Source organism: Hoplias malabaricus, chromosome 14 (genome assembly GCF_029633855.1).
Source record: "Hoplias malabaricus isolate fHopMal1 chromosome 14, fHopMal1.hap1, whole genome shotgun sequence".
In the NCBI taxonomy this organism is placed as follows: Eukaryota; Metazoa; Chordata; class Actinopteri; order Characiformes; family Erythrinidae; genus Hoplias; species Hoplias malabaricus.
Genome location: NC_089813.1, coordinates 27,765,321 through 27,786,886, shown reverse-complemented (window position 1 = coordinate 27,786,886; position 21,566 = coordinate 27,765,321). Strand labels below are relative to the sequence as shown.

At 37.0% G+C, this 21,566-nt stretch overlaps 1 protein-coding gene across 1 annotated transcript; it reads right to left on the bottom strand.

The window, feature by feature from the left end:
- Positions 1-1,446: 1,446 nt before the first annotated feature.
- Positions 1,447-17,901, bottom strand: nkain5 (sodium/potassium transporting ATPase interacting 5). Its single transcript, XM_066644038.1, has 6 exons — positions 17,706-17,901; positions 9,461-9,598; positions 8,590-8,670; positions 5,577-5,774; positions 5,182-5,242; positions 1,447-4,650 (listed from the first exon to the last, which is right to left on the bottom strand). Exons 1-6 carry the CDS (start codon positions 17,757-17,759, stop codon positions 4,637-4,639), a joined length of 546 nt encoding a protein of 181 aa, XP_066500135.1. The 5' UTR covers positions 17,760-17,901; the 3' UTR covers positions 1,447-4,636.
- Between the last annotated feature and the right edge of the window lie 3,665 nt (positions 17,902-21,566).

The window sequence follows — 21,566 nt, the reverse complement described above, 5'->3', positions numbered from 1 at the left end:
CTGCTACTGGAGCAATCAGGTGATTAGCCATATTGATTTTTGGTAGATAACTATGGGTAGGAAGTGAAACATGTTTCAGTACACAGATGACATAAGTAACAGTAAATCATGTTTCCATGCATTGTGGACACATTATTTATTGTCTCAGAGACACTAAACCTAACTATAACCACTTGTTTTCACCTTAAAAATTGTTTTATCTGAAACGTTCATGAGCTTGTGGTCTCAGCAAAGGAGACATACACTTGTGACTTGTGCGTTCATGAATAGATTTTGCTCCCCATGATGTAAATGAACATACTGTAAATAAACACGCACACACACACACACACTTAGAAGGTGATGAAAATTAAATGAATGTTTTGAAACGGTCAACATGCAAAACCAGTAGAACATTGTGGTTGCTTTTCATGTTTGTGTCTCAAAGTTATATGATAAAATAAAATGATAGTGTGTCATGGTTATATAGGATGCACATTTCAGTTCTGAATGGCACAGCCATTCTTCACACTAAACAAAAAATAATTTATGAAATATATTGGCCTATTCAGAGATTTTCCCTTTTTCATCTCACCTGCTGAAGCTTTGATGTTGGCCTGATGGCCCTTGTTTTAGTTGTATTTATTAACAACTTTTCTCTTTTTTCAATTTGCAAAACTGTAACAAATATTGTAACAACTGCAGGTTTTAACAAATTAATTTGTTCAAGGAAAGGTCAACAAAGCTCCCACACTTACTGATTGTAATTGTGTTGATTAATTCTCTTTTATAGGTATATGTAGCCTGAGGCAGAAATTAAGAAGGCTTTTATTATATATAGCACTGATTCTATGTTTTGTAATATAAAAGGCCAAATCTAATTTTAGATTACACAAAAAAATCTTAGAATCACATTTGTTATAATCTCGTCTTCTTGTAAGAAAATAACTAAAATTTCTCTTATACACCTGTTTAATTATTATTATTATTTTTTAATTTAATGGACATCCTACAAACTAAAGTCCAAATTACTGAGAATAATTTTATTCTGCTTTCAGAAGCAAAATACCAGGCATAGGATACTGTATAATATACTTTGGGGCATAATCCTATACACTGAGGTAATGCCTGTCTTTTTGGAGCTGGTCTTCTTTGAACCTCATATTCCAAAAAGGTGGTAACAATTATTCAGGCAAGTGTACTGTGTTATAAAGGTAGATTGTTGTAATCTAAGTCTATGTGCTGTGGGGGTTATGAATCTTGCAGATTCAAGCACTTTTCAAAGTGTGCCACTTTAAGAGACTATGTAAGGCTAGGAAGAGGATGTAAAAGATAATGAATCCTCCGGAGAGTTACCTTCCACATAGTGGGCCTGCAGTTTAATTTCTCTAGAGTGCTTAAAGCATCTGTGTGTGAGAGAGAAACAAAAGCAGGTAAAATGAGATGGAGTTTCTGTATTTAGCACCACATCACTGATCAATTACAATGCATTACCATTAAGTCTTACACCGAAAAATTCAAAGGGCTTAGGAACTACCCACAGTAGAACAGTGAATAGAGCATAGACTCTTCTCTGTTTGAGTAGCGTGATATCCTAAGTTCTGGCTGAATTTAAGAAATGATGAAATGACTTGAAGTGGGGGTGGGGGAGCACAAATTAAACCCGAGCTTTCCTGCTGTGGCCACTAGGTGTCCCCATCAAGTCTACAACTTTAAACAGGGTCGTATGCATGTGTATATAGCAAGAAATATCAATTAAAGCACTAAAGTTTTTAAATATTTCACCAATAAATTATTTTACAAAAGATAGACATATATCAAGTTGCAGCAAGTGCACATTAATATTGAATAAAAAGATGCCCATTAAAATAAGCAGCTGTAATAAATGCGGGAAGCACAATGGCGTAGCAGGTAGTGTCACTGTAACACAGCTCCAGTGTCCTCGAGTTTGTGGGTTCCGGGTCACTGTCTGTGAGGAGTTGGGTGTGTTCTCCCTGTGTCTGCATGGGTTTCCTCCAGGTGCTCCAGTTTCCTCCCATGGTTCAAAAACACACTCAAAAGTGTCCATAGGTGTGAGTGTGTGTCACCCTGCGAAGGACTGGTGCTCCTTCCAGGGTGTGTTCCTGCTTTGCACCAAGTGATTCCGTGTAGGCTCTGGCCCCACACGACCCTGAACTGGATAAACAGTTACATACAATGAATGAATAAATGCTATGCTCACAGATACAAACCCCAATACAGAAACAGTGGGGACACTGGGAGAAATCTAATTAAAAATGGAATGCAATAATTTGTTAATCATTTAAAGCCTAGGCTACATTTAAGCGAAAACAGTACAAAAACAAAATTTCAAATGTTGAAACAGTAAAAACGTTTTTGAGATTGATACCAACAAACCTTCCAAAAACTTTGGGATGGTGCCCGTTTACTACTGTGTTGCAGCAACCCTTCTATTAACAAATCTCTGTACACATTTGGAAAACGAGAACAACTGCTGTTGTTTTCAAAGTGAAATGTTTTCCCATTCATGCTTGATACAGGGTTTCAGGTGCTGAGCTGCTCTGGGTCTTTGTTAAAGTGTTTTTTATTTGATAATGAACCGATTGTTTTCAATGGGTGACTGGTCTGGATTAATTAAACACCCAGTATCTTTTCTTAAGGAGCCATACTGCTGTAATGCATACAGAATGTGGATTAGTTTGCTTTATTGAAATAATTACTTCCTGGTGGATGTCATTTCCTAAACAAATTTTAGATTTTGATTTTTCATACCTTTGGACATTTTTTTAACTTCCAATCAGTCGATCTTAAATGAGCTTGTGCCCAGAAAAGGCAGCAGCATTTTTGGATCCTGTTTTATATATGGGTTATTATATGCATTAGTGAGTTTTAACTTGCATTTGTAGATGCAGCGATTATCTGTGATCAAAGACAGTTGTTTTAGAAAGTGTTTCTGAGCCCATGCTGTGATTTCCACTACAAAATCCAGTGTGTAATCCACTGCCACGTTAAGGCCCAAAGATCACAGCCAGTCAGTATTGATTAACTTGACCACCTGCATATAGAGATTTCTCCAGATTCTCTAAATCTTTTGACTTTATTATGTACTGTAGATGATGGTTCTTTGCTATTTTACATTTAGAAACTTTTTGTTTCATTATTTGCCCAAAGACTATTATTTCTGAAACACTCAGCCTCTCTGAGTTGCTCATTTTAAACCCAGTCATGTCAATGGCCTGTCGGTAATTAACCTAGTGTAATGTTGTAGCATTACACAACTTTTTTTGGAATACGTTGCTGTCATCAAATTAAAAATGGGCACACATTTTTCAAAAAGTGGTAAAAGCTATGAGTTTCAACAACTGAAATATTTGCTTTTTAGTATTTTAAGCTAAATATAGGGTTTAAACCAATACTACAATGATTTGTACATTATTGCATTCTGTTTTAATTTACATTGTGCATTCTGACTTTTCTAGTAATGGTGTTTGTATTAAAATAAAGTTACATTTACAACAATATCTGCACACACAAAATTATTATACAGTGTTAATGTTATTACAACAGAATTAGCTATTTTCCTTCACAGCAAACATTATATGGACCTCTCACATATTTACCCCTTACATATTTACAAATCTCTGCAAAAGTTAGAGACTACTTGTCATTTAATTTCCAGAAAAAATAGTAACCATTGTAGACCAACAAAATTATCACCTCAAGATAAACAGTTTTAATACATATTAAATGGGGGGAAAAAAATCAAACCTCACACTTGCTTCAGATCTGGGAAAAAACAGAGATTGTTTCTTTGTGTCCTTCCACTGAGAGAAGATAACTCAACACTGGGTTTTAAAGAATGTGTACCTGTCAAGATGTCATTACTGAGACAACAAAATAGACACAAAAAGGCTTGTAAATCAAAGAAAGAAGCTGCAGGTATTCTCAGAAATATGGACTGACCAAGGCAGATTTCAGACTGAATATTTTTAGTATTTCTTGGATTATATGAAACTGCATAAGAAAATGCAGTAACTTGAAGACTGAACTTTGGAGCTTACAAATATTCTAGTAAAGAGGAAAGTATGTTTCCTGAAGGAACTGAGGCTGTAAAGGTGAAGGGTAAACAGGTTAAATACTGAGACAAATATTGGGGTGGTATCCTAGACAGACATTGAGGCTAGTCCTGGGCTATATCCTCCTTTCAATGGAAAATCACAATTAAAAATGCTGTGTATCCCAGGACTAAGCTTAACCCTTGTCTGTGAAACCACCCCATTTTTTTAAGTTTTCATTTTTATATTTAGTATTACATTACGTTTAATTATTTGTTAGACTTAAACTGGAATAAAAAGCCTGTGGTGTCTGACTATGTAACCTACCTTTTGGACAATAAAAAAACAGTACATAACAGGATGTTCACAATGTCACCAAAAATATACTCATCTTTATCACATAAAATATTTGATAAAAAAAATTTCTGCATCGCATACATGTTTATGTGAGAGAAATCAAATATGTACTGGATGCTTCTCTTGTTGCTATCTCAGATATGAGCACAGTCCTCAGAAGTTAAAAGTAATATGGGAAGATAATCATGGTCATCTTGCTCTTCATCTCTTTTTGGCTTAATGTTTGCATGTCAGCTGGACACATTTCACTTGTATAGGTCTGAAATAAGAGCACAAATCAGTACATAAAGTTAGACACATACAATATAGCAACCAATTAACTGCATGCTTCTTGCTTTCATATGTACTGTAGTTTTGCTTGAATGTAGAGTGAGTGTCCAAAATAACAAGAACATCACATTAAATTCTCATTTTCACGGTTTAGTTTTATCAGTTAAATATAGTCGTTGTTATATATATATATATACATTTTATTCATATTTGAAAACTTCAATCACATAGTGTATTTATAAATACACTAAAAGGAGTTTTAGGGAATGAAATAAGTTCCTTCTTTGGTACTGCTCTAGACAACCATTTTAGTACCAGTTTAGTATTTAAAACTAGACTTGTGTTCTGGCGATGTAACCCAGGAAAATGTTCCTCCATGAAGGTAGAGCAGACAGTATTCTCATCTTGAGTAATGAATTCTACTGAAAAGCCACAGAACACAATTTACAGAAAAACAGTGATATGATCAAGAACATATCGAAAGTCATGACAAACGTTTTCAGTAATGTTAGTCACTTACAAGTGTCCTCTTCTTCACTGAAGACGCTAACCACATAGCAGCCAAATACAAATCCCAGCAGCTGGGGGTGAACACAGAAATGAAACCATTCATGTATGAGTAACACACACTCTCCAAAGAACAGTCTAGTGTATGTTGGTGGTTTTGTTTAGCAGTGCTTACAGTATTTTGCCATTTTGAAAAATAGAAAGCGTACTTATATTGTGCTGATGTAATTATATTATTTTGGAACAACTTCTTTTCACATGATCTGTTTGTTTGATTTGTATTAGTGCCTTTACATTTTATTTTAGAATTTATTTATAACTTAAGAAAACTGAAAAATATATCATTAGAGTTCAATTGGACAGTATCATTTTTTCATAACCAGCATGCTTTGGGCTGGTTGTACTTACAGAAATTACCAGTTGCAGTGCACTGTGCAGAACCTCTATGTACTGGTACTCTAGCACACAGCCCAGAGTAGAGATCAATGCAGGGCTGTCTTCACTCTGCCACTTAGCCACTGGAAAGTCCTTGTTCTCGCAGCCTGGTCCAATATCCTTCCACCAGGATCCATGTGAAGACAGCCCCAGAGACATGTAGTCACTTTCCTAAACAAAATAGGAGAGATTACCATGAATCCATGCCCTAAAGTGTAGGTTATATGGAGAGTTGGCCCACTGAAAAATTTCCTTTAAGCAAAGGATCACACAAACATTCACATGTTCTGTGAATGTAACCTATAAATTAAATAAATAATAAAAATGCCTGAAACCTGGGCTGATTATGTATTTACTAAATTTTTATTAAATTATACCATCAATTCTGTAACAACCATGAAACTAAATGTTATGCAGTGTGTAACCTAAGTGTGGGAACACATATATGCCCTTAAAAGTTAAGAGCTTCTTTCATTTGATCACCATGACCGTGACCATGATGAAGGGGAGATGAATGAATAACTGATTAAAGGGAGAAAAAAAAACTTTATTTATACCAGTATACTATATTACTGACACAACACAGTCAATGCCTTTAATTTTTAGCAAAGGTTTTAGTGATATATTTCATAAATTATAAGAAAGGTAAGGTTGAAACCCAGAAAAGGTATTGTTTAAAAATTATATATATATTATATATATAATTATATATATATACATAGCAGCACATTTCAAAAAGTGTGAATGAGGTAAAGTGTGTAAAGTTACAAGAATATACATACTGGTTTATAGACAGGTTTCAGAAACACAGCTGACTGCTCTGAGCTTCGGCTCATTTAAGATTGACTGAAATGGAAAAGTGTCCTGTGGTCTGATGAATCAAAATTTTAAATAATTTGTGTAAATTATAGATGCCACATCCTCTGGGCAAAACACGAGAGGGACCATCAAGCTTGGAATAAGTGCACAGTTAAAAAGCCAGATTCTGTAATGGTTTGGGGTGCATTACTGCATAAGGCATGAATGCATATCTGTGAAGGCACTGTTAAAGCTGAATGATATATACAGGATTTGGAGACACATGCTGCCACCCTGACCTGGTCTTTTCAAGGAAAGCCTTGCTTATTTTATCAAGCATATGCCAATTCACATTTTGCATGTAATACAACAGGATTGTACCATAGTAAAAAGAGGTATTTTGAGTTTTTTGAGTAAAATTATTCCATAGAATGCTCCTTTATATATTTTATATTTTATGTCACAGAAACATACATATCAGCAGCTGACCTAGTTTGTAATATTCTTTAAGTATACAACCAATAAAATACTGCACATTCATGTCACAGGCATGTAAAGGAAAAGACTTGGGAAATTGTGGCACCCGACACATCTACACTAGCTGCTAGCTTGTTGCAGACTGTGTACACAAGTTTTTTTGTGTGTGTGTGTGTGTGTGTGTGTGTGTGTGTGTGTGTAATCTAGGAAGAGAGATGGGGCTTCTGAGGTTCAGGGACAGAAACACAGGTGGGGAAGGCATGTACAGCCTGCCAGCTGCCTATGGATGCTGCTCATAAAGAACAATGTGAAGAACTGAACACAAGTGGTGTTTGAAAATGACTCATACCACAAACCATTAAAATGTTTTTTAAAGCAGGTACTGTCACAGTCACACAGCTCCAGGGCCCTAGAGGTTGTGGGTTCAAATCCTACTCCAGATGACTGTCTGTGAGGAGTTTGGTGTGTTCTCCCCATGTTTGCGTGGGTTTCCTCCTCCCACGGTCCACAAACACATGTTGGTATGTGGAGTGGTGACTCAAAAGTGTCCATAGGTGTGTTTGTGTGTGTGTGTTGCCCTGTAAAAGACTAGCACTCCCTCCAGGGTCTGTTCCCGCCTTGCGCCCAATGATTCCGGGTAGGCTCCAGACCCACTACAACCCTCAACTGGATCAGCAGTAACAATTAATAATAATTAATATTTCCAAAGTGTGTATGCATTTACATACATACTCAATTTTGGGAAAGGTTAGGACATTTGGTAAAATACAATTAAAACTAACTATCTTAAACATTCATGTGATTCTGGGTAGGCTCTGGACTCACTTCGACCCTGGACTGGATAAGCAGTTTCAGACAATGAATGAATAAACTCATAGCAGGTGAATGTATCATGATTTGGTTTTTTAAAAAAAGTAGCAAAGATAGGTCTGGGCTCAGCAATTTGTCCCAACTTTTGTGAGAGAACAGTCAAACAGCTCAACAGTTCAGAACAGCTTATATAAAAGCTGCAAAAATACTACTTTTTGAAGTATTCAAAAAGGTTAACCAAAATAAATCTCAACTGTTGGATATGTGTGGCCACTGAGTCCCCAGAAAACAACATACAAAACAGATATGCTACAATTATAAAGCCACTTGGGCTTGAGAGTACAATAATAGGTTTTCCTTAACAAAGCCCACCACTTCAAAATGGAACTTAAACCTCTATAACACAAGAAGAAAGTCATACATCAATTCCATGCAAAAACAGTGTTGAATTCTCTTGGCTCATATTCAAATAAGATAGTCTGAAAGACAGTGAAAATATGTGCTGTTGTCACGTGTGCATGTTTCAGCTTGCTCTAGGGGGATAACGGACAGAGAGTTCCAAGACAAAGGGACCATACAGATTTTTTTTTCCACTGTAATTTATTAGATTCAGTTTATTGGGTACTCCCAGTAAATGACTGCGTGTGATACCTTCATAACAAAATACCAATACAACTCTGTTGTATTACTGTTGTGATGAGAATAGTCAAATGATATCTGTCCATTGGTGGACGTAAAGTGGTCCCTTTCTTTCACTCTCCATGCCAGATAAATTGTGTAAGGGAAAAAAAAATCAGCAGCAGTAAATAACTGTAAACCTACAAAGTGCAGCAATATGATTTATATATAATAAAATGGTACATGCGAATAAATAAAAAGTGTAAAGCATGGGGCCTCTTACCTTAGAAAGACCTCCCAGATCAAGGTAAAGGCAACAGATGAAGATATTCCACGTCACCCAGAAAACAGTCCAGACTATGTACTGTGAGGGAATAAGATATATGAGTGTAAGTATATGAGGATAATGAGTATCATTGCATTGCATGCAGATAATTATTCATTCATTCAGATTCATTTATTTTCATGGTTCTGCAAATTGTCCACATGTGGGAGTGATTGGATGAGTGTGTGGGTCCCTGTGATTAACTGGCACTCTGTCCAATGTATTTCCTGACTTTTGCACAATGATTCTTTTTCTGCTTCCTTTAAAAGGAACACTAGATAAGATTTGGTATTTTTGCTCCTGGGCTCCCCCTGCAGTTGCAGAGTGTAATTCAATTTTAGTGCACTGTCCTGAAATCAAAGGTGGTGTTGGTCTGGAGGTTCCTGCATTGTTCAGCTTCAAGTAGCAATGACAGAGGCTCTATTCTCCCTATTAAAGGTCAGTGAAACACCACAATAACTCAGAAGCTGTAATTTTAAGGTACAATAAATACTACCTAGTATACCTACATAATTTACATGTATTGGCCCCAATAAAATACACAAAAACACACCCAATTTACAACACATTTGATACAAAAAAAAAAAAAATCATGTAGCTGTGAAAGTTATTGCTGTGGGAAATATTTATATTCTGCGTAAATAATTTGAACCACTCAGAAAAACTAAAATAGGCTAATTATATAATAAATATAACAAATCCATTCATGTGAAAATTTTATTTGCTTAAGCACTGATGACTTCTGTCAACAGCAACTGGCTATATATTTATTGTATACCATAATAGTTGAGATCATGGAGAATATATGTGCAAAAAAAAGTTTACATACCAAAATAACATAGCGGGGATGGTATTGTATGGTTCCAAACAGACCAAGGATGACTACAATGATGTGAAGAAAGTTAACCAGGATGGGAGCCCACTGGTAACCAAGAAAATCAAATGCCTGCCTCTCCAAAGCAGTGATCTAGAGGAAAAGAGAGAGAGATATTTATATGATACATATTCCTAGTACAACAACTGATGCAGTTATCTGAGTTTGTATATAATAACATTACAGAAACAGGTGGCATCAATTCTGAGTTCATTGGCAGATAATGATAACAAGTGATTAATAAATCTGTAAATAATTCATCATGCTTTGGCTGAATTTGGCCACATTTTGGGCAGATTTGCATTTAAAAACATCAAAAATAATTAAAACCAATATGGATTTTTACTTTTATATACTACAAAACAGTAAGTATTACATTCAATTATTATAAAGGCTTAGATTTATGTATTTAGCAGAAAATCTTATTTAATCATTTACAATGCAGGTTTTATTGCCTAGACCTTGAGAATTCCCTATGCAGGTTATGAAGTTATCCATTGTAATGAGTGAGTGATAGGGCACCATGCAATCAATCATAATTATGTGTTGTACATTCCTGTACCGGATGAATAATAATAATAATAATTATTATTATTATTATTATTATTAATAATAATAATAATACATTTTTGCATTACATTTTTGAATTCAATTTCTGTTGCCGCCATATCTTGCAAACCGTAAGAATTATCTATATGTCCCCAGGTTTTATAAAACTGCTATGCTGTTTCAGAATAAAGACCGACCTATGGGTCTTGATCTCAGTGATCCTGAAGACCCCCATCACAGCTGGGTCTCCAGAGATGCACAAAAAATACACTGCCTCTGTTTTTCCACAGGCTAGTTTTTCACTCAAGGTTGCCTAGGTAACAGAGCCAAGGGGGTACAATGCATGTCACAGAGAAAGAGAGAGAGAGTGAGCAAGTGATGGATGGGTTGGGGAGATGAAGGTTTTACTTCGAGGTCAGTCACTTGATCACTCATCTGAGAGGTAAAAGGGCGGGAACTGGGGGGTGGGGTGGGGGACCTGTTCTTTTTCATATTGTTCTACAGCAATCATAAAACCACAGCCCACTCTTCTCTCCCACTGTCCACCCATCCCCCCCACACACACCCATCCACATCTCTCTTATTATTACACTGCGACTGCTTTCTACAGCAAAAGCCTTTGATCACCAACTGACACCACATACAAGTCACATAAGAAATATCTCCTTCATAAGCAAAACTGCTTAGAGGCACACATAAAGCTCCATTCTCCATTCAGAATAATGTGTTTTTTTATGCATAAGCTGATCGTGTGAATGAATAGGTAGGAAGATATTTTATGGTCATTGTTAGAAATATTGCTATCCTAATAAACAATATCCCTTTTTGAGCATATCATGGACATAGTGAATACTAAAGCATGAAAATATATTTTAACTAAGCTAAATAGAAATAAGGCAATATGAACTGCTGCACAATAATTTAGTCTGTAATCATGATGCCAGTCTTGGCAAAACAGCTGTTTAAAGGTATATCACATCTCCAGTATCTAGCCACTAAATCACACTACAGAATTTCCTCCATATCGCTGCAGACCTGAATGGTGCAGTGTGACTGTGATGAAACATCCATGGCTGAATGATCTGAATGTCAATTACATTGGTGCAGGTGTAGACTGAATCCAGTTGGACACTGCCGATAGCTAGACCCTTTCAGTCACAGCCTTAGGTGAATATAACTTTAAAAAAGGAGTATGACTGAAGATGCAGAGTTCTGAATAATAGGGATACACAAAAGTATATGTATTTTTTGGCAAAAAAAATATTTTCTTTATCATATTTTAATCATAATTCTAACCAATATTTGATGACATTTTTACAGTACTCTGGAAAAACAGAACATTTAGATTATGCTAGGTTATTGTTGTCGCTGTGAAAGAATTTTCTGTGCTGTGATTTAATGGCGCTCAACACTGAGTTGTTGAGAATGAAATGAATGAAATGTTACTGCCACAAATTACTCAATTTATTCTGATTCTGTTGCTATACTAATTGTCGACTAGAACCTGCCTGAACTGTTCATTTAGACGCTGCTCCATTACTTGGTGCTGGTGGAGGGAGCTGGGCTTTGATAGCTGGATTTCAGGTAGCTAAATGAGATCTTAAATTTGATGTACAGGGTGGACCATTTATATGGATACACCTTAATAAAATGGGAATGGTTGGTGATGTTAACTTCCTGTTTGTGGCACAAACAAGTTTGATGTGTTACATGACCCTCTTCCCATTGAAAAAACAAAAGTTGGATCCAAAATGGCTGACTTCAAATTGGCCGCCATGGTCACCACCCATCTTGAAAAGTTTCCCCCCTCCCATATACTACTGTGTCACAAACAGGAAGTTAATATCACCAACCATTCCCATTTTATTAAGGTGTATCCATTTAAATGGCCCATCCTGTATTTCCCCATTTCTTGCACAGTTTTGCATATTGCCTCATTTGAATTGGCTGAGTCTCCCTTCTCATTTGCTTGAAATCTGAAATGAGCACAATAATAGAAAGGCGAAGGGAAAGAAAAGATGTGGTAGAAAAAAAAGTGTACAAGCGATAGGGATAACCACACCCTGGAGAGGATTGTGAAAAAAAACCCATTCAAAAATGTGGGGGAGATTCACAAAGACTGGACTACAGCTGGAGTCAGTGATTCAAGAACCACCACCACACACAGAGACGTATGCAAAACATGGGTTTCAGCTGTCACATTCCTTGTGTCAAGCCACTCAAGTGACAAGAGACAGCGTCAGAAGCATCACTTCCAAAACGGACTGGAGTGCTGCTGATTGGTCCAAAGTTATGTTCTCTGATGAAAGTAAATGTTGCATTTCCATTGGAAATCAAGGTCCCAGAGTCTGGAGGAAGAGAGGAGAGGCCCAGAATCCATGTTTCTTGAGATCCAGTGTAAAGTTTCCACAGTCAGTGATGGTTTGGGGTGCCATGTCATCAGCTGGTGTTGGTCCACTGTGTTTTCTGAGGTCCAAGGTCAAAGCAGCCATCTACCAGGAGGTTTTAGAGCACTTCATGCTTCCTGCTGCTGACCAACTTCATGGAGATGCAGATTTCATTTTCCAACAGGACTTAGCACCTGCACACAGTGCCAAAGGTACCAGTACGTGGTTTAATGACCATGGGTTCCCTGTTCTTAATTGGCCAGCAAACTCGCCTGACCTTAACCCTATAGAAAATTTGTTTCTATAATTGTGAAGAGGAAGATGCAATACGCCAGACCCAACAATGAAGAAGAGCTGAAGGCCACTATCAGAGCAACCTTGGCTCTCATAACACCTGAGCAGTGCCACAGACTGATCGACTTCATGCCACACGGCATTGCTGCAGTAATTCAGACAAAAGGAGCTCCAACTAAGTATTGAGTGCTGTACATGCTCATATTTTTCAGTTTCTAAAAGTCCTTTTTTTTGTCAGATTTGATTTTTGTATTGGTCTTAAGTAATATTCAAATTTTCTGACATACTGAATTTAGGGGATTGGCGACTCAAAAGTGTCCGTAAGTGTGAGTGTGTGAGTGAATGTGTGTGTGTTGCCCTGTGAAGGACTGGCGCCCCCTCCAGGGTGTATTCCTGCCTTGCGTCCAATGATTCCAGGTAGGCTCTGGACCCAACTCGACCCTGAACTGGATAAGCAGTTACAGATAATGAATGAACTGAATTTGGGGTTTTCATTATTTGTCAGTTATAATCATCAGATTAAAATAAATAAACACTTGAATTATATCAGTCTGTGCGTAATGAATGAGTATAATATACAAGTTTCACTTTTTGAATGGAATTACTGAAATAAATCAACTTTTTCATTTTTTTTTTAATGACCAGCACCTGTACATTATAGTTGTGATGGTTACTTGCCATTCCCTCTTTGGGTGGTAAATATGGTATTACATATTGCATTTATTGTGATAGCCCTATGCTATATTATTATTCTAAAATGACTGCATTATTTTTTTAATACATATACTTGCTTTTTAATTTGATTTAATTTTGTCTAGTGTTCATTTCTACATGTTTCCTGAAAAGAATAGAAGCTCTAAATAGATAATATATTTTGTGCTGGAGGCTAACGCTAAACTTAAAATTATAACTTTTCTGATATCACCACTTGACTGGAAATTACATAAATTGAAATATGGTCTCTGATGTTTACCCTGTGGACATACAACAATATGGCAAAATGTCAATAATTTGTATACAACCTCTTATATGTGTCTCCAAGTACTGTTGTGGCATTTTGATTCCTTTCCATTATGTACTATAACTTTGTAATTGAATACCTGTTGCCAGTGAGCTTTCCCTTTGATGCTACCTGATTTGCATGCTTTATTTGCTTATTCTAGCGCTAAAAATCAGTGACCTAACCCCTTGTTACTGTGGAAGCCTTCAAAAAAAACTGACCTGTTTACATGCAAACTCTCACAAAACCAGTTTATTACATTATTGTACTAGAATAATACACAATACTACAATTGTGCATTTGTACTACAATAGTTCACAAAATGCCATCACTGGATCATTCCACATGAAGAGGAAACCCACCAGGACTGAGCTATGAAATTTCTACTTGTATACAATCACACACACACTATGGAAGCAAATCTGTCTCATCAGACTTTATTATATAATATTATTACCTTTGAATTTGTAGCACTGATTTTTTTTTTGCGCTGAAATTATACATCTGAATTTTGCTGCTTTTGAATTAAGTCTTCAGATTTATACCTCTGAATATTTTGCTTAGAAATTATACATCTGAATATAAATTTCTCTTGAATAGAACTCGTGAATTTTCAAGAACACGTTTTCACTGTTATTATTCAAGATTAATAAATTCAGATAAAAAAAAATTCAAGCTCAAAAAATTCAAACAATATATTTCGAAGTTCCTCAAATTCGGTAGACGAAATTCAGAAACCAAAATACGAGTTAAAATTCCGAGTAAACATCCGGGACACCAAGGACGAGCAATCGATTCATTTGGATTTTCTTTTTCACCTTAAATGCTGCACTAGTTTCATTCTGTCGCCGCTAGATGGCGAAATACAAACAACTTCCACATCGTGGAAAAACTACGTTTAGCTTCCTTCCGCGGATATTATCTCTTTATTTTCAAAGTGTCTCAAAAATCTGAAAAGCTCATTGAAGACACAACATAACAGGCTATTGATATCCTCAAGATGAAGAAATTTTATTGTGGAGATTTTGTCATGGCCCTGTGAATATAGCATGTGACATGACAGAATATTTGGAAACATGAACTTTGGAGTAAATATGGAATGTTTATTTTTTTATTGTCAGATTATCAAGAATCTGCAATTGATATTACAGAAGGTTTGTAGATTATTTCTTTGTTGTAACAATGCCTCTTGACAATAAATGTTATACCATTGAAAAGCCTGTTAATTTCCCTTTTCAGTGGTCCCACATTTGTAAGGAACATGCATTTGTGGGATGAGCAGTGGAGCCGAGGATGTGGGTTGCGCCCATGAAAAATTTGCCAAATCCTCTCTGCCAAAGACAATTACACTGTACAACCTGTGTTTAAGTAATTTCTTCAGTTTTATTTGTATAAGCTCTATTTCTTAGTGCTGTTCAAATGAAAGTCAAATGTACATATGTTTAAATATGTTTGAAATGTTTTTCCACGGTATAGAAGTTGTGTTCATATTTCGCCATCTAGCGGCGACAGAATGGAACTAGTGCAGCATTTAAGGTGAAAGAGAAGAAAATCCTAATGAATCGATTGCTCGTCCTTGGTGTCCCGGATGTGTACTCTGAATTTTTTTAACTCGTATTTTGGTTTCTCAATTTCGTCCTCCGAATTTGAGGAATTTCGAAATATATTGTTTGAATTTTTTTATCTGAATTTATTAAAATCTTGAATAATAACAGTGAAAACGTGTTCTTGAAAATTCACAAGTTCTATTCAAGAGCAATTATATTCAGATGCATAATTTCGAAGCAAAATATTCAGAGGTATAAATCTGAAGACTTAATTCAAAAGCAGCAAAATTCAGATTTCAGTGCAAAAAAAATAAAAAATAAAAAATTCAGTGCTACAAATTCAAAGGTGGTAATATTTCAAAGTCTGATGAGACAGGTTTGCTTCCAAACATCACCTCACACAAAGTAGAGAATATGGATATGTAAAAATAAATACATGTAGAGGGTTGGCAAATATTTATCCCTGTATTCATGTATTTATATTGGGCGTTTTGACCAAATTAAACAATGATATAAACTAATGCTGGATAGACTTCAGAACAGACCCGGGAACAGAGAGACACATTTTGACCTTCATGTGTAACACGTTAAGAAAATCAACTTTTTTTTTTCTTTTGCTCAAATTGTAGGTTAAATAATGCTACAATTTTTTGCAAAATTTTTTTATGTAATTATCACAGTAAACATATCACAGACATATTATTACAGCCAAATTTGTGAAAACTGCCAAAATAATGTAAACCGTCCTGTATCTACTTCATATCAGTAGACTAAAGATGTCCCATGTTATTGAAGGTTCACAAAAGTTTTCATTCATCCATCACTGGCTAGACTGCTTTGCAAATATTTTACAAGTTTAAATATAAGTTAGTCATAAACTCATCAACCTGAAAAAATTAACCACTTTCTAACACAAAATTTTAGTTCATACCCATTGACTCTTCATAGCATACCATTAAAACATAGAAACATTCTTTTTTTTCTCTCCTCAAAGTGTTTTGTTTTCCTTACACGTAACAAATGTGAGTTTTGATTATGTCACTATGCAAAAGCAGTCAGGGAAAATCACATTCCACCTTCACCTTCTTTCTTCCTCACCTATCATCAAGAAATATGCTCAGCTAACTCAGAGACTGTCCCTGACACTGGACTCATATGAAACATCATGGTATGGAAGGAATCTGTTTGATTTCACACTGATTTTAAGTCATATGATTTTTAGACAACAATATAAAACAGAATTCTTACACAGATGGACGTTTGAGTCACACACAGATGGATTATGTGAGTCACATAAGCTCTAAAATGTGGGAAACAACAGAAAATATCTCTGCAGTGCAGCTTTCCATAACACTGTAATCAGAATCTATCTACTGCTCTTTGTAAATCAGCAGTAGTGTTAATCCAATCTGAATTAGTTTGCACTAGGAGATTCAAAATGATAAATATTCATTCATTGTCTGTAAGTGCTTATCCATTTCAGGGTCGAGGTGGGTCTGGAGCCTACCTGGAATCACAGGGCACAAGACATAAACACACCCTGGAAGGGGCGCCAGTCTTTTGCTGGGCGACACACACTCACTCCCACACTCAAACCCATGAGGACATGGAGAGAACACACCAAACTCCACACAAACAGTCACCCGGAGTGGGACATGAACCCACAACCTCCAGGTCCCTGGAGCTGTGTGACTGCTACACTACCTGCCGCCCTGTAGATGCAACAGTTCATTCAAAATGATTAACATTTGATTGAAAAGTATTATGTTTATGAAAAAAAAATGCAACACTCATGTTAGGAAGAAAATAGCCTGTAATACTATCTCATAAATGTCTTGTTTTTGAACACTCATTCATCTTTTTTATTAAAATATATATATTCAAATTTAGTGGCCTTGAAAATAGCAGTTTTTCTTAAATCATAAAGAGAAAGACCTTATTAAAACTGAGATTACAGGAAATAGAAATGTGGGGAAAATCTCAGTTATCATTGGTATCTAAAATTGCAACAGAGGCAAAGATGGGTGTAACAGACAACTAATGCAGAGGTAAATATATAGAATGTATAAAGAAGTAATTTGAGTCAGTGCTATTCTTCAGTGTATAAAATGAATGAAATATGTTTTTATGCCATTTTAATTCAAAATAAGCAGCAAAGTAGTACTTTATTCATTAATTTCACTGCTTTGTTCTAATCACAGTTGCCTGCTGCTCATTTCAAACAATGAACGGCTAAGACTTCAAAACACAAGACCACCACCCTCCCTTAGCCCTAAACATAGCCCAGCTACACAAAGTCTGAACAAACTCACTGCGCTCACAACGGGCTAACACCTCGAATTACTCTGTTGGAGAGACGCTAACTTACTCGTAGACGTCGTTAAAAAAAGCTTTTGTTTTCAAACACATCCCCAGTCTCTCACCAGTTGAAGAGTGCAGAGGAAGATCAGCACACATCTCCCCGAGCAGCAGCCCATTCTCCCTACTCTCGCACGGCCGCAGTCCGCCGAAGATACACAGCAAGTGTCCGGACCGGCGAAGGGGGAACTTATACACTCAGTTAATCCTGTACATTCATCTCAGAGTCGTGACGAGCAATCTGAGCGTAAATCAATGGAGTTAATTTAGCCGCGACAATATGAAACGCATATAACAGTCAAAACACAGTGGGCGGGTCTATTGTGCCCGAGAGGACGGAGTCTGTTGGGGGGGGAGGCGGGACGGTACACGCTGGGCGGAGCGAATGATGAAAAAGCGTTCCTCAGGATACTTGGGGGATGCTTGAGGTTCTTGATCTCCCCCTAACACCCCCACCCCCCATACACATACACACACACACACACACGCAAGTCTATAAACACACGCAAAACAACACTGCATAAAATCTAAATTTAAAGTCACACTTAAAGATAAGCTACTATTGTTTTTAAATGTGTTTTTCATTTAAATTTAATTAATTTATCTACTGGGCGGCACGGTGGCGCAGCAGGTAGTGTTGGTTCGAGTCCTGCTCCGGGAGACTGTCTGTGAGGAGTTGATGTGTTCTCCCCGTGTCCGCGTGGGTTTCCTCCGGGTGCTCCGGTTTCCTCCCACAGTCCAAAAACACACGTTGGTTGGTGGATTGGCGACTCAAAGTGTCCATAGGTATGAGTGTGTGTGTTGCCCTGTGAAGGACTGGCGCCCCCTCCAGGGTGTGTTCCTGCCTTGCGCCCAATGAGTCCAGGTATCTGGACCCACCGAGACCCTGAATTGGATAAGCGGTTACAGATAATGAATGAATGAACAAATGAATGAATGAATTTACTTCTCCAACAATAAGCATCTAATACAATGTTATACTTTCTTCAGATAATTCTCATTTATACCAGACCTACTGAACACATAAACTATGTTTGTTAAATCCAGAACTTTAACTCGTAAAGGCAATCCTTTTCTAAAATGGTAACATTTGAGAACAAAGACTGCTTTTAATTTAAACACTAAAATATTTCCCTGCCATGTCCGAAAGACACATTGTGTTTGTTGAATACCTATGCCTCTATTCCGTGCACCTTAAATTAGTTCAAAACGTTAGAAAGTGTCTAAAAACTTATCGACATACAGTTCAGGTAAAGCGTTTTTTTTTTCAGTTGTGAAAATGTAAAATGGTACCAAAACACCATCCTCAGTTATGCGGATAGAGCCCCCTGGTGGCGGGAGCCCTGAGCTGCAGGCTCCTAAAGTCCATTGAGCTAACAGCCTCGATGAGACCAAATATTACGAAGCTCTGATTGAATCAAATAAATTTAACCAAATTCCATTTTGTACCTTAAATATTGATATTAAATATTGAGATTTATTCTGAATGTATTGTGGGTGTTGCCTGTATTTTAAAATCCCTGGCCAACCACATATTTCTTCAGTTGTGGAGTTATAAATGGCAATGATTTTATTTCCATTCATTTTGTGTTGTGATTACAGATTTAAATGTGCCATATCAATTGCAATATTGCAAAATTAATTTCTTTATTGCCTATTTGGCCTTTCTTAGTATATCTCTCATAATGTCCATATATTCTTTTCCAAAAGGAAGCTGGTACATTTGTTCAAATAATTAAAATCTTGGACTTAAACATATCCCAGATGTAATGGAATCTAATCTAAGACATGCCAGAGAATGTAGGTTCTGCTCCACAGGCAAGTGCTGAGAGATTTCATACCCCTCTTGTCAACACTTGGCATTGGGCATTTGGGACTACCAACTTAAATATGGCAGTATTACAATATAACATAAAAATATTTGTAATTTTCTGATAGCAAGCAGTGATTTGTAGAGCAGAGTGGATGAAACACCTTTGTCTTTATTAGCTTTAAATATAAAATGCTATAAATAACATGTCTGCAATGTCCGTGTTGGCCACTGTCTTCTGTCCTAGTCTTGTGCTAGTAACTGGCTTTTATTAGGAGTGAGAAATGGGCATTTGGCCTTATTTATTTATTGTATCCCAGCTGGGGTTATGTAGCTTTCTGTAGGATTTAATGGCTGCACTGAGGAGGGCAGAGGTATTGGCAGCTCTGCAGCCCACTAAAGAAGATTTATGTTTTTTTCCTACTGTGAAATTGAATCCAGCAACATTTTAGCTTGCAGCATGTTACACTTTATCTCTGAACTATTTATGGTCACTATCGATCACAAATCGAATCGAAGAATTGTGCAAATATGCGTGTCAATGCAACACTGTAAAATGGAACTCTTTCTCTATCTCTCTCTCTCTCTCTCTCTCTTGCTCTCTCTCTTTCATGTACACACACACACACACAGTTTACTGATCAAAATTAAAAGCTTTTCTTTTTTTTTTTGACTGGCATATGGCACTTATGCAAAACTTGGAAGAGTGCCTTTTGTGGTGTATTTTGTTAATTAATGCGAGTGAGCAAGTGTGTGTTTGAACGTTTGAGTGAGAGAATGCATATGTGAATGAATGAGTTACAATTCAGTTCCAGGTGCTTCATCATCATATTGAGCACATGTCTCCAGATGGACATCATAAGGCTGAGTCTTGTTTATGCTGAGCTTCCATTTTTATACCTTTAAGGTTCCTCACCTTGCTGTTTTGCTACATGATTGCTAGCATTTTCTACTTGACTTCTCCCCCTGTGTGCTGTGTCCAACCCAGGCTTCTACCTGCACACAAAAAACAGTGTTCAGTGCTAATACAGAAGAGCAGCAGTGAGTCAGCAGAGCAGCAGCCGTTACAATCATCCAGTCATGAGCTCAGCGTGTGGTGTTCTCTAACACAACAAATAACGGCATGGAGCTCCACTATGGGAGGCCGTCTAGGGCAAATACACTGAAACACTTGCGCACTACACTGAAACACTTGCACAACACACCGAAACACTTGCGCACTACATTGAAACACTTGCGCACTACATTGAAACATTTGCTCACTACATTGAAACACTTGCGCACTACACTGAAACACTTGCGTGCACTACATTGAAACACTTGCGCACACTACATTGAAACACTTGCGCACACTACACTGAAACACTTGCACGCACTACATTGAAACACTTGCGCACACTACATTGAAACACTTGCGCACACTACACTGAAACACTTGCGCACACTACATTGAAACACTTGCGCACACTACACTGAAACACTTGCGCACACTACATTGAAACACTTGCGCACACTACACTGAAACACGTGCACAGTACACACTGAAACATTTGCACTACACTTCACATACACTCGTATATATATTAAACATGACGTGTGTGTGTGTGTGTGTGAGAGAGAGAGAGAGAAGATGCACTCAGCTGTGTAGCACAGGGTACAATCTTTTATGACTAATTCCTGTGCTCTGTGTCTTTTCAGAGATGAACAAACATTTGTTCTTATTATTTTTTTTTAGTCTTTTCATATTTGATCAGCCATTTCATATTTCTGGTAACAGTGAGGATATCCGTAATTTTTTGCGTGATGTCCTGCGTTGTGTGGAATCCATACAAAATGACCCGCTACACAGACACTACACTGAACTTGAGCACCACACAAGAAACATTCAGTCCATCATACGTGTAATTGGGCGCAGAGAAGGGCCTGTGGTGAGAGAATGCACGACTCTTTTGGAGTCTTTATATCAGTGTCTAATTCTCATTTTACAACAATATCCGGGCCAAAGACATCAAGGCAACAATATTCTCATAATTCCTCCAACAACTTCCAGTGGCACGTCTGGTCGCCCACGGTATGATTTAACAGCAGACCAGATTATCCACTGCCTAAATCTGGG